Consider the following 14856-nt stretch of genomic DNA (forward strand, 5'->3'; position numbering starts at 1 on the left):
TCAAGTGATGACCCGTCCAGTCTCCTCGTCCGAAGCCAACGCTACTACCGGGGGCTTGGAGCTGCATAGCACCAACGCTCCACGGACTGACTCCAAGAACTAGACGCGATTAACCCAAAGAAGCGAACAGAGATTTGTTTGATACGAACTCCCAGGACTACTTATCTTCTAAAGGAATTATTTAACTAATTTCATTTTCCCCCTCACTCAAGAAAGCAGCGGCCGTTGTGTTCAATGACACCATGCTCATTGTCTCGTCCCGCAGTGCGCTGCTGTCCGTCTACTATCCCCAGATCTTCCTCATCCTCACCAGCGGTAGCTACCTGTAGGTTGGCACGTGCTTTTTACCCTTCTCTTCAACAGGTGCTTGTACAGCCATGTGATGGTGTGCATTTGTAAGATCTCTAAAAAAATGTATCGCTTATGCACTAATTTAATTAATTTGTTGATTGGGACATTTACGCACGTGGAAATTATAGAGCATATGTGGTTTATAATACATATGTGGTTTATAATTTCACTATAAAATGAACAACTGAAATAAACTTTTGGAACTTATATCTATTGTAAAATACTGGGATTGATATTGGCCTTTACATGAAATTGTTGGTGTCAAACAATATCTGTTTGGTTTTGTGACTGAAAATAGAATATTAATAACAAAACTTATAAGAAAACCGCTTAACAATAATAAAAACGTTTAACGAATATTTAACATGTCTGAAGAGCTTCATTTAAACTTTGCTGACAAAATGTATTTTCCAACTAGCTTAAAAGTCTTAGTCAATGGAGAGGTTCACAATAACAGCTGCTACAACTTCCCAAACTGACAAATGACATTAAATAAATATTTTGATGGACTTATGAATGACTTATGTGGTATTCACAGTGTTCAATAAGTAAATTGACGAGATTCACTGATCAGTAGGATTCACACATTGCAACATGACCATGTTCTCTACACACTATATTTGTAAAGCAACATATGGGAAAGAGCAACATGTCGCTGGATGACATCTTGTGTTCTTTAGACATAAAACTGTACAAGTTATTTCTTATTACATTAAAAGACCCGGGCCCTCACAGAAAATATGATTAGTGCAGATATTTCTCATACTTGCACAGACAGACCTGACCAATACCTAAAACAACCCTAGTTGAGGTTCATGGCTTTATTTCAAATGTGGGCTGAAACGGCTATTAGCCAGAGTTAATTTGTTGTCTGTTCTTCATTGGCTAACCATTGTTTGCTTTTGTGCATTTTAAAACCTGATTCAATGACTTGAAGTAAATCTTACACACAGTGGACCTGGGTCAAGTTGCTTGGCTCAGATCTAAAAGGTCACAAACAATCTCAGTGACCTGTGAGCTTGTCTCGAACCAGCCGTGGGTCTTAAATCAGCTGTGTGTATTAAGTGCTCTATCTAGATTGTCAGCCAAACCAAAACCTGACTGATGTGAGGGAACACTGTAGCTCATGGGGGGACCTATAGAATCTGTAGCTACAATACAGTCCGTGCCCCGCCGACTCTATGCCTTGATGTTTAGCCATCTCCCTCTTCCCCCCCATAGGGCATTGTCCTCGGTGGTAGCGTTGGGTGCTAACATCATTTGCAACAAGATCCCTGGACTGGCCCCAAGGCAGCGTACCCTCTGCCAGAGCCGCCCGGACGCCATCATCATCATCGGCGAGGGTGCACAGCTGGGCATCAACGAATGCAAGTACCAGTTCCGCTATGGCCGCTGGAACTGCTCCGCCCTGGGCGAGAGGACCGTATTTGGACAAGAGCTGAGAGTAGGTCAGTCTACCTGCTGCAATGAGTCTAGTCAAACGCACATCACTTGTTAGGGGGTGCTGTGCCGAAGAAAACTTGTAGGGACAGTTTCCCGGATGCAGATTAACCCTAGTCCTGGACTAAAAACTATTTTTGATGGAGATTGCCCATTGAGCTTGCTTTTTAGTCCAGGACTAGGCTTAATCTGTGTCTGGGAAATCACCCTGGGGCTCCCGAGTGGCGCAGCGGTCTAAGGCACTGCATCTGTTGTATCACAACCGGCCGTGATTGGGAGTCCCATAGGGCGGCGCACAATTGGCCCAGCTTCAACCGGGTTAGGGTTTGGCCAAGGTAGGCCGGTTCATAGTAAATAAGAATTTGTTCTTAACCGACTTCCCTAGTTAAATAAAGGTTAAACAGATGAAGTAGGACCCGCAATGGTGTGGGTCCTACTTCATCATTACATTCTCTACAGTGTGGCTGCTCCACACTGAGAAGAATATAATGGTTTATGATGATGATGCAGTGATTGCACCAGAATGCCCACCAGACCAAGCATTGGCTAGAAATAGTGGAAAGCTAAGCATCTGATTGTGCCTCGGGGGCAGAGTGAGAAGTCACTGGCTTTTCCTGTGCCCCGATGAAAACGTATAGGTCTACTGTCAGTGACTAGTGCCTAACTCACAGTCCAACCAACGCTTTCCAAGGTGCATGACACAGAGGGTAAGCTGGATATACAGTGGGGCAAAAAAGTATTTAGTCAGCCACCAATTGTGCAAGTTCTCCCACTTAAAAATATGAGAGAGGCCTGTAATTTTCATCATAGGTACACTTCAACTATGACAGACAAAATGAGGAAAATAAATCCAGAAAATAGGATTTTGTAGGATTTTTTAGGAATTTATTTGCAAATTATGGTGGAAAATAAACATTTGGTCACCTACAAACAAGCAAGAGTTCTGGCTCTCACAGACCTGTAACTTCTTCTTTAAGAGGCTCCTCTGTCCTCCACTCGTTACCTGTATTAATGGCACCTGTTTGAACTTTTTATCAGTATAAAAGACACCTGTCCACAACCTCAAACAGTCACACTCCAAACTCCACTATGGCCAAGACCAAAGAGCTGTCAAAGGACACCAGAAACAAAATTGTAGACCTGCACCAGGCTGGGAAGACTGAATCTGCAATAGGTAAGCAGCTTGGTTTGAAGAAATCAACTGTGGGAGCAATTATTAGGAAATGGAAGACATACAAGACCACTGATAATCTCCCTCGATCTGGGGCTCCACCCAAGATCTCACCCCGTGGGGTCAAAATGATCACAAGAACGGTGAGCAAAAATCACAGAACCACACGGGGGGGACCTAGTAAATGACCTGTAGAGAGCTGGGACCAAAGTAACAAAGCCTACCATCAGTAACACACTACGCCGAAAGGGACTCAAATCCTGCAGGGCCAGACGTGTCCCCCTGCTTAAGCCAGTACATGTCCAGGCCCATCTGAAGTTTGCTAGAGAGCATTTGGATGATCCAGAAGAATATTGGGATAATGTCATATGGTCAGATGAAACCAAAATATAACTTTTTGGTAAAAACTCAACTCGTCGTGTTTGGAGGACAAAGAATGCTGAGTTGAATCCAAAGAACACCATACCTACTGTGAATCATGGGGGTGGAAACATCGTGCTTTGTGGCTGTTTTTCTGCAAAGGGACCAGGACGACTGATCCATGTAAAGGAAAGAATGAATGGGGCCATGTATCGTGAGATTTTGAGTGAAAACCTCCTTCCATCAGCAAGGGCATTGAAGATGAAACGTGGCTGTGTCTTTCAGCATGACAATGATCCATAACACACCGCCCAGGCAATGAAGGAGTGGCTTTGTAAGAAGCATTTCAAGGTCCTGGAGTGGCCTAGCCAGTCTCCAGAGCTCAACCCCATAGAAAATCTTTGGAGGGAGTTGAAAGTCTGTGTTGCCCAGCAACAGCCCCAAAACATCACTGCTCTAGAGGAGATCTGCATGGAGGAATGGGCCAAAATACCAGCAACAGTGTGTGAAAACCTTGTGAAGACTTACAGAAAACGTTTGACCTCTGTCATTGCCAAAAAAGGGTATATAACAAAGTATTGAGATAAACTTTTGTTATTGACCAAATACTTATTTTCCACCATAATTTGATAATAAATTCCTAAAAAATCCTACAATGTGATTTTCTGGATTGTTTTTCTCATTTTGTCTGTCATAGATGAAGTGTACCTGTGATGAAAATTACAGGCCTCTCTCATCTTTTTAAGTGGGAGAACTTGCACAATTGGTGGCTGACTAAATACTTTTTTGCCCCACTGTATAACAAATATGATCAGCCACTCTTACAGGAAAATTAACAGTCAATTAAAGTTGTTTCTGTTGAACTTTCTTTTTCTTCCCAATGGCTATGTTCAGGCCAGGGCACTGGTTACAGGAGAGGTTATGGTAGTTCAGAGCCATACGATTTGGTGAAGGTGGGAGCGATAGCTATCTTCATGGCCAGTTTGGTTGTTGTAGTGAGTGTGGTGCTACTCCTGCAATAGAAGCAACGATGGGAGGTTCACAAACTCACAAACTCGTATAGTGAAGAGTGAAGCTCTACATTTAGTGAAACTACTTCAGTGAGAGTACTTCCAGTGAGAGTACTATTCTTTCACCATCATCCTTCTTCAATAACCACAGTGAATACCGTACTTTGACTCCTTAATATTAGAATACGGGAACAATTGAAACTTGAAGCCGTGTTGCTAGTGCTCTGAAGGGGTTTCAATCCTACAACAGTCTGTCCTACATGTGACCTCGTTATGTAGAAGTCTGTCCTGCCTCTGGGCTTGAGTTTGGTTTGTGACATTCATTCTTACAACACTGACTGTCTTAAATACACTAGGTCTGTATTAATTATTGTGTGAAAATTAACCAGAATGTCCTTAGAAGTGCAACCTCTCATAACTATCTATATTCATACTCTCTAAACATTGCTCTGATCTGGATTTAGTCAGAATTCCCCTATTCTTTTATTTCCCACAGCACACTAGTCACATTGGTCTTAATACGGGCTGGGCTGTCTTATATGAATTGTCTATCAGTCAGAAATGTTTTGTTGCAGTCTCGCTGTGGTTTGGGAACTGTGTTTAATCCAACAGCTCTGGGAACAATCACTCCTCTCACAGACAGGCGGACCACTGGATCCAGGATCCATTTAGTTATTTTGTTAGAGGAAAGGAAATGTATCTATTCCTCTGTTCACCATGGTGTGTTAGGGTTATGGTGTGTTAGGGGGTTAAATGGGACACTCAGCTTGTCCCGCTACTGACTGTATATGTTGGGAGAGATTGATATGACAAGAACTCTGACGATCTACTGGAAAGTTATGGTAGGACTCATCTCTTGGGTTGTTGTTGGTAGTGATGAGATGTTGGATTGGTCATTCAAAGGGCCTGGACAGGCATATCCTATGGTCAGTTGATCCATTTGAGTTCATGCATGTGTAAAGGAGTCACGTTTAAAAAAAAAGATATATTTCACCATTATTTAACCAGGTAGGTCAGTTGAGAACATGTTCTCATTTACAACTGCAACCTGGCCAAGATAAAGCAAAGTAGTGCGACAAAAACAACACAGAGTTACACATGGGATAAACAAACGTACAGTCAATAACGCAATAGAAAAATCTGTATACAGGAAATCCAGGAGGTAAGGCAATAAATAGGCCAATCGTGGTGAAGTAATTACAATTTAGCAATTTACACTGGAGTGTTATGTGCAGATGAGGATGTGCAAGTAGAAATACTGGTGTGCAAAATAGCAGAAAAACAAATATGGGGATGAGGTAGGTAGTTGGTTGGATGGGCTATGTACAGCTGCGGCGATCGGTAAGCTGCTCTGACAGCTGACGCTTAAAGTTAGTGAGAGAGATATGTCTCCAAGTGATTTTTGCAATTCGTTCCAGTCATTGTCAGGAGAGAACTGAAAGGAAAGGCAGCCAATGGAGGTATTGGCTTTGGGGATGACCAGTGAAATATACTGGAGCGTGTGCTATGGGTGGGTGTTGCTATGGTGACCAGTGAGCTGAGATAAGGCGGAGCTATACCTAGGAAAGACTTATAGATGACCTGGAGCCAGTGGGTTTGGTGACGAATATGTAGCGAGGACAAGCCAACGAGAGCATACAGGTCACAGTGGTGTGCAGTATATGGGGATTTGGTGACAAAACGGATGGCACTGTGATAGACTGCATCCAATTTGCTGAATAGAGTGTTGGAGGATCATTTACTCTATATCTCTATATTTACTCTATAATGAAAACTAATTTATATGCTGGGGATGACGTTTGGCAGCTCGAGGAAAACATTCACTATTCTACATTTACTGAAAGGTCTGGTTCTCTGGTTCGGACTGATGAGAGAATACTTCAGAGTTAGTTTAAAGTTATGGATCAGGGAGCCACAGAGCAAATGGGATCTATGAGTGAGTTTGTTAGGTTGGAGAGAAGCCACCCCATTGCCTTCCACTAGACACCATGCATTAATACTCAGGTTGTTGAGGAGAATGGAAGCCAACATAGTATCTTGATTGAGGCGGGAAATATCCTATTACAAGGACAACGCAATAGTAATGTTATATACAGTAATTCATTTCCTTTCCATGAGGTAAATGTTAATGTGTTTGTTCTGAAATGGAAAGCTTGCCATTTGTAAAGGCTCTTACGGGTATTTATCGTTGCTCTGACGGTGTAGTTTGACAGATTGATCAATGGTATAGCAGATGTGAGAATGTATCATGTGGTTGTGGGTCTACAACTCATAAGTTACCACCACCAGATACAAAAATAATGAGTAATGTTCACTTAAGATTTATCTGGCATCTTTAAGTGGATTTGTGTGTTTATTAACTTCTTATAAATCATTTTCAAGACGTTATGCTACATCCATAAACAACTTGTCTAGAGTGAAGGTAGTGAGCTCAATAACACTACATTGTGAGCTATAGAATGACATGTGTTGGCTGAAACAGAAACCAACTGGCACACATTAAGTGCACTTATAGATAGGATAATCTACGCTGAATAAAAACAGAAACGTAACATGTAAATTGTTGGTCCCATGAGCTGAAATAAAAGATCCCAGAATTTTTCCATACGCTAAAAATATTATTTCTCTCAAATTTTGTGCACAAATTTGTTTACATCCCTGATAGTGAGCATTTCTCTTTTGCTAAAATAATCCATCCACCTGACATGTGTGGCATATCAAGCTGATTAAATAACATGATCATTACACAGGTGCAACTTTTGCTGGGGACAATAAAAGGCCACTCTAAAATGTGCAGTTTTGTCAGTCAACACAATGACACAGATGGCTCCAGTTTAGAGGGAGCGTGCAATTGGTATGCTGACTGCAGGAATGTCCACCAGAGCTATTGCCAGAGAATTTAATGTTAATTTCTCTACCATGAGCCACCTCCAATGTAATTTTAGAGAATTTAGTATGGGCAGGCATAAGCTACGGACAACGAACACAATTGTATTTTACTGATGGTCATTTCAATGCACAGAGATACCGTGACGAGATCCATGCCATTCATCCGCCGCCACACCAGATACTGACTGGTATTCTGATCCACGCCCCTACCTTTTTTTTAAGGTATCTGTGACCAACAGACACATCTGTATTCCCAATCATTTGAAATACATAGATTAGGGCCTATTGAATTTATTTCAATTGACTGATTTTCTTATATGAACTTCAACTCTAATTGTTGCATGTTGCGTTTATATTTTTGTTCAGTATATATACTCTATAATACTATAGTACATACAGTAGTTTTTACTGTATCTGCTGTACAGACACAGATACATTAAGGCTCCTCTGGTAACCAACAGATGTCACTTTGGTTTTATCAGTGGAGTCTTACCCAGCCCGCTTGTTAAAAATTAGGGCTGGGTAAGAGTCCAGTAGACAGAGACTATCAAATAAGGAATGGTAGGTATTTATTAGCCTGTAATAGCTTAATTACATTACACTAGTTTAAGGCCGAACTGCAGTCAGGTCACCCAGTAATGTAAATTGTGTTGTAGTGGGCCACAAGCCTTTCATTAGGCCACAACATAAAATACTGTACTATACTGTAACAAACTCATACTATGTACTGTATTGCACTACCACTTACATAGGACTAGTGCAAGGTAACTCTTTGCCCCTCTCTCTCTCTCCAGGTAGCCGAGAGGCGGCTTTCACCTATGCCATCACGGCGACTGGCGTGGCACATTCGGTGACAGCAGCGTGTAGTCAGGGCAACCTGAGCCAGTGTGGCTGCGACTGGGAGAAGCAGGGCTACCATGACCAGGAGGAGGGCTGGAAGTGGGGAGGCTGCTCGGCCAACATCAAGTACGGCGTGGAGGTCTCCATACGCTTCGTAGATGCCCGAGAGATCAAGAAGAACGCCCGACGTCTGATGAACCTGCATAATAATGAGGCAGGACGAAAGGTAAAGTGACTGACACTGCTTGTCTTGTTGTCTGGGGTTTTAACCTGTCTACGATACTGGTTCCCAATTGGGAATCAACCCTCCCACGTTCAGCTGAAACGGTGGCGCATGGAACGCAAAAATATTCTTACAAATATTTAACCTCCACACATTAACAAGTCCAATAGCTCAAATGAAAGATAAACACCTTGTTCATCTAGCCAGCAAGTCAGATTTCTAAAATGTTTTACGGCGAAAACATAGCACATATATATGTAAAACCACCACCAGACACAGCTCATTTCAATAGCCAAAACATGCAATCAACAAACGCAGGATTAAAAAATAAATCGCTCACTAACCTTTTGAAAATCTTCATCAGATGACAGTAATATGACATGTTACACAGTACATCTTTTTTTTTTCAATAATATGCCATTTATATCCATAAATGTCCATTTACAGTGAGTTCACGTTCAGAAATTACTCAAAAATGCCCGCAGGAAATCTATGTAGCGCGGCAAGATAACGTAAATAGACATCATAAACTTTGACTAAATATACATGTTCTACATATAGTTAGAAAGATACACTGCTTCTTTATGCAACCGCTGTGTTAGATTTATTTTTAACGTTACAGAAATCGCACACTATTCCATATGCTGAGACAGCGCTCAGTTCCAAGCTACATTTCCACGTAATGTTGGAGTCAACAGAAACACAGATTTAAGCATAAATATTCCCTTACCTTCGATGGTCTTCGTTCAGAATGTTCTGGAAGGCTTCATACTTACCCAATACATCGTTTGGTTTCAAGTCTTGCGTCTTTGTATTAGCTACTGCTAATAACATCAGCTGAAATGCACCCAAAACGTCCTCTGGTCCGGAAAAGTTGCGCATCAAAACTTCAAAATTACATATTATATGTCGACTAAACAGGTCAAACTAAGTGCAGAAGCAAGCTTTATGATGTTTTAGACACGCAAAACAAACTTCAATTCAATCGGCCATCGTCTGCCCTTCTCTTGAGTGCTGGAACAAAGGAATGGCTGGGACCAATTCGCGCCCATACGCACAGCCTATTCTCTCGTGGCACGCACTAATTTCACTCCCATAGGGTCAATTCTTGCGGGATTTGAACGAAAGCTCTAATGAAAGAGGACATCTAGCGGAAGAGATAGAAAGTGTCCCCAGAATCATAACTGGTTGGGAAGGGTGGGGGCCATGACGTCAAAGTTGCTCCAACTTTCATGGCCACAAAAACTAGTTTGGAAGAATGCCTGCCCTGTGAGTTCTGCTATACTTACAGACATAATTCCAACGGTTTTAGAATCTTTAGAGTGTTTTCTATCCAATAATAATTATAAATAATAATTAATTATAATTATTTATTTGCATATATTAGCAATTTTTGACAGATTTTTTTTCCAGTTTACTAGGGGTACCCAATCTCTCCAAAGGGGGCGTATGTCTGCCATATCCTTAACAGGTTTTAACACACCTAACAAAAATGTAGTTGTTTCTGTAGAGATCTAGAATAGAAGACAATAGAACATAATGCAACTCCATCAGAAAAGTATACTGAACAAAAATATAAATGTTTCATGAGCTGAAATAAACAATCTCAGAAATGTTCAATACACACAAAGTGTAATTCTCTCAAATTTTGTGCACAGATTTGTTCACAACCCTCTTAGTGAGCATTTCTCAGTTGCCAAGATACTCCATCCACCTGACAGGTATGGCATATTGAGAAGCTGATTAAACAGCATGATCATTATACAGGTGAACCTTGTGCTGGAGACAATAAAAGGCCACTCTAAAATGTACAGTTTTGTCACACAACACAATGCCACAGTTTTGAAGGAGGGTGCAATTGGCATGCTGGCTGCAGGAATGTCCACCAGAGCTGTTGCCAGTAATTTTAATTTCTCTACCATAAGCTGCCTCCTATGTCATTTTAGAATTTAGAATTTGGCAGTACGTCCAACCACGCCAGCCCAGGACCTACACATCCAGCTTCTTCACCTGCGGGATCATCTGAGACCATCCAACTGGACAGCTCTGTTAAAGTTGTGGGTTTGCACAACCAAATAATTTCTGCACAAACTGTCAGAAACCGTCTAAGGGAAGCTCATCTGTTTGCTCGTCATCCTCACCACGGTCATGACCTGACTGCAGTTCTGCGTCATAACCAACTTCAGTGGGCAAATGCTCACCTTCGATGGCCACTGGCACGCTAAGAAGAGTGCTCTTCATGGATGAATCCCGTTTGTTTTCTCTTGATTGATGTTTGACAGCATGTTCCAGTTCCCAGCTATATCCAGCAACTTCGCAGAGCCATTAACCTCTCTAGGGTACGTGGGACGGTAGTGTCCCACCTGGCCAACATCCATTGCAGAGCGCGAAATTCAAAAAGAATCAATTAAAATATTTAACATTCTTGAAAATATGTGTTATACATCAAAATAAAGGTTAACTTCTTGTTAATCCAGCCGCTGTGTCAGATTTCAAAAAGGCTTTACGACGAAAGCAAACCATGCGATTATCTGATTTCAACCAGGCACAAAAGTCAGAAATAGTGATATAATTAATGCCTTACCTTTGAAGTTATTCTTCTGTTGACACTCCAAAATGTCCCAGAAACATCACAAATTGTCCTTTTGTTCGATAATGTCCTTCTTTATGTCCCAAAAATGTCAATTTATTTGGCGCGTTTGATTCAGAAATACACCGGTTTCAACTCGCCCAACATGTCTACAAAGAATCTAATAAATTACCTGTAATCCTGGTCCCAAACGTTTCAAACAACGTTCCTAATCCAGTACCGTAAAACGTAAATAATTAATAACATTTAAGATGGAATAAACGGTTTCTAATACCGGATAAAAACAATGTGGAGCGAGCTCCTTGTCACGCGCACCAAAACAGTAGAGTCCACCTGGAGTGACACTTACAATGAATATCACTACTTCTTCATTTCTCAAAAGAAAAACATCGAACAATTTCTAAAGACTGTTGACATCTAGTGGAAGCCATATGAACTGCAACCAGGTTCCTAATAAAAAGACATCCCATGGAAAATCCTTTGACCTCCATTTTTTCCCCCCTGGACGGTTTGTCCTCTGGGTTTTGCCTGCCAAATCAGTTCTGTTATACTCACAGACATTATTTTAACAGTTTTAGAAACGTTAATGTTTTCTATCCAAATCTACCAATTATATGCATATCCTAGCTTCTGGGCCTGAGTAACAGGCAGTTTACTTTGGGCATGCTTTTCATCCGGATGTCAAAATACTGCACCCTACCCAAGAGAGGTTAAAGAGTGGGACAACAATCCACACGACACAATCAACAGCCTGATCAACTCAATGCGAAGGAGATGTCACGCCAGATACTGACTGGTTTTCTGATCCACACTCCTACCTTTTTTATAAAGGTATCTGTGACGAACAGATGCATATCTGTATTCAGAGTCATGTAAAATCTATAGATTAGGGCCTAATCTATTTATTTCAATTGACTGATTTCTTTAAATGATCTTAACTCAGTAAAATCTTTGAAATTGTTGCTTGCTGCATTTATATATTTTTCAGTATAAATATAAGTTCAGCGGAGACAGCATCGCTGTGCTAAATTATGCTATAGTAGTTTAAAACAGAGGGTTTCAGAATGTGTGTGTGTGAGCCATGTGTGTGCCTGCCATGTGTCGTTGTGTGCGTGAGCATGCCCGTGTGTGTGTGACCGGCTGCCAAATGGAGGCCTGCCATAACCCTGCAGTCCCATTCATTGAATTACAGAGCATTAAGTCAGGATACAGGATATTATTGCAAAGTCTCTCTCTCTTCCTCTCTCAGTGGCAGCTCGCAAAACCATGCTGCTGCACCACTGCACACACTGAACAAACCTAATCAAGAGCCAATTCCCCTAACTTGATAGCAGGGCAGATCAAGAGCAACAGGCTTGATACACTGATTGATAGGCAAGTAGGCTACAGTACTGGCCACCCAGTTAGAAGTTTTACTTTAATTCCTATATACAATGTATCTAAGCAACACTGATAGATATTGCTTTGTGTTAGAAGTTGCTATCATTTTTGGGTGAACATTGGGCTACATAAACATTTCCGATTTGGTCAAAACTACATAACTCAACCCTAAATGGTAAACTGTCATCTGTCAAATGTGTCCGCTGAATATATCTGTGAGGCATCAAAACTTAAATTGCACATGAAACCTCAGTACAATGTTATACATGTTCTGGTTACATGAGAGTTCTGGTTGTTCATTCTGTCCATTGTGGTCTTTAGGAAGGTGAAGTTAGTAAGAGAATAGAGGCTTGAACCTGGCATCACTGTCCAGTTGGGGGATTTGAAATATGTACTCCATATGGACTTTAGGTTATATTGCAAGGGATGCCCTTAGTTAATAGACGTAATGTATTGTAGAATTGTTGAATTAATTGGAAAATACAATTTGTGGATATGTGGGCTGGCCTAAACCTTTTCATGCAAATCTCCAATTCACATCACTGTGAATTAAGTAGTTAAGATGTAACACTTAAGAGTGTGCTTTTGAACTCTAACAATGGCAGCATATGACTAACTAGCCTGATCCACCATCCTGACCGCTGGGCTCGGTATGTTTCACTTCACGTAATCACCTTATTTGTGTAGAGAAACAGAATGTAAGCTTGTGAGATCAGGATGGTTGAACTAGTTAATAACCATCAATGACAACAAATGACTCTCAAACACTTTAAGCACCTACACACAACTATTCAACATTTGGGACATGCCAACTCTTTCTCAAAGCATGTATCTAGCCCTCAGGTCTTGTCAAACTTTTCCAAACCCTGTATCCAACCCTCTTCTCTCCTTTCCCTCAGATCCTGGAGGAGCATATGAAGCTGGAGTGTAAGTGTCACGGAATGTCGGGCTCCTGCACAACTAAGACCTGCTGGACCACCCTACCCAAGTTCCGGGAGATCGGCTACATCCTGAAAGAGCGCTATGGCGAGGCGGTCCAAGTCGAACCGGTCCGGGCCTCGCGTCTCCGTCAACCCTCCTTCCTGCGTCTGAAGGAGTCGCGGGGGTACCAGAAACCCACGGACACAGATTTGGTCTACCTGGAGAGGTCTCCTAACTACTGCGAGGAGGACACGGCGACAGGGAGCACAGGGACGCGGGGGAGGCTGTGTAACCACACGTCACCCCATACCGACGGCTGCAATCTGATGTGTTGTGGTAGTAGCCACAACACCCACCAGTACACCCGCGTGTGGCAGTGCAACTGCAAGTTCCAGTGGTGCTGTTTTGTGAAGTGTAATACGTGCAGTGAGCGGTCTGAGGTGTTCACCTGCAAATGATTGATGGATGGATGGAGGAGGGGGACGGAGAGAGCTGGGAAAAGGGACAAGGGACAGGGCAAGGCCATGAGAGAGGATACAAGGAAAGGAAAAAAGGATGTGGGGAAGAACTCTTCAGGATATACTCTACAGTGGACTTGGAAATTGTTAGATTCTTCATGACTTCATTTTGCACATTGGACATCCTATTTCATTTGAAAAACAAAGATTAAATGAACTAAAATGACTTTGAGAGAAAGTACTTTGAGAAGTAGGCAAATAATGTTTTCTTCTCATGCGCTGACTGGAAAACTGTGATGCAGATATACTATGTGTTGCAGGATATTGATGAAGTCAAAGGATTGTGGTTGTTCATTTTTCTGTCTCCAACCAAGCAAATCTGTTATTGGAAGCATTGTGGACCCAAACTTTATCAAGTGCAGTTTTCACCTCCTCGGTAACACTGCTCAAAAGAGCTCAATAATCTCTTGACATCTGAAATGGGGGAGAAGAAAAACTAACCAACTGACAAAATAACAACCTCAAACTGGAAACGGGACATCAGCAAAATGCCTTTTGACGGCGATGCGAGATGGACGGAGAGAGAGAGGAGCATGGTTTCAATATCCAATCACACTGTAATTACAGTGCCTTCAGAAACTATTCACACTCCTTGACTTTTTCCACATTTTGTGGTGTTATAAAGTGGGATTCAAATGGATTTGTCATTTATTGTCAAAATAAAATACTCTGTCAAAGTAGAAGAAAAATTCTAACATTTGTAGAAAATTTATGAAAAATAAAACACTAATACATCTTGATTAGTTAAGTACTCCCCAGTCCTTAACGATTATAAGCATACCCATAACATGATGCAGCCACCACTATGCTTGAAAATATGGAGAGGTGTACTCGTAATGAGTTGTTTTGGATTTGCCCCAAACATAACACTGTGTATTCGGGACAAAAAGTTAATTGCTTTACTGCAAAAAATGTGGCATCACTTTAGTGCCTTATTGCAAACAGGATGCATGTTTTGGAATATTTGTATTTTTGTACAGGCTTCCTTCTTTCCACTCTGTCAATTAGGTTAGTAATTGTAGAGTAACTACAATGTTGTTGATCCATCCTCAGTGTTCTCCTATCACAGCCATTAAACTCTGTAACTGTTTTAATGGTGAAATCCCGGAGCAGTTTCCTTCCTATCCGGCAACGGAGTTAAGAACGACGCCTGTATCTTTGTA

The 14856-nt window shown here is 41.6% G+C and overlaps 1 protein-coding gene across 1 annotated transcript; it reads left to right on the plus strand.

Annotated features, from left to right (window-relative positions):
- Positions 1–235: 235 nt before the first annotated feature.
- Positions 236–13715, plus strand: LOC110501070 (protein Wnt-7b-like). The gene is made up of 4 exons (XM_036956493.1): positions 236–325; positions 1573–1799; positions 8016–8287; positions 13154–13715. Exons 1-4 carry the CDS (start codon positions 243–245, stop codon positions 13631–13633), a joined length of 1062 nt encoding a protein of 353 aa, XP_036812388.1. The 5' UTR covers positions 236–242; the 3' UTR covers positions 13634–13715.
- The last annotated feature ends 1141 nt before the right edge of the window (positions 13716–14856 follow it).

The sequence above is a fragment of the Oncorhynchus mykiss genome, chromosome 21 (genome assembly GCF_013265735.2).
Source record: "Oncorhynchus mykiss isolate Arlee chromosome 21, USDA_OmykA_1.1, whole genome shotgun sequence".
NCBI classification, from domain to species: domain Eukaryota; kingdom Metazoa; phylum Chordata; class Actinopteri; order Salmoniformes; family Salmonidae; genus Oncorhynchus; species Oncorhynchus mykiss.

Excerpts from the sequence above, each read along its gene's own strand:
- LOC110501070 (XM_036956493.1), top strand. The coding sequence starts at position 243 with ATGCTCATTGTCTCGTCCCGCAGTGCGCTGCTGTCCGTCTACTATCCC. Across the intron at positions 326-1,572 it reads CTCACCAGCGGTAGCTACCT|GGCATTGTCCTCGGTGGTAG; the intron begins GTAGGTTGGCAC and ends TCCCCCCCATAG. Across the intron at positions 1,800-8,015 it reads TGGACAAGAGCTGAGAGTAG|GTAGCCGAGAGGCGGCTTTC; the intron begins GTCAGTCTACCT and ends CTCTCTCTCCAG.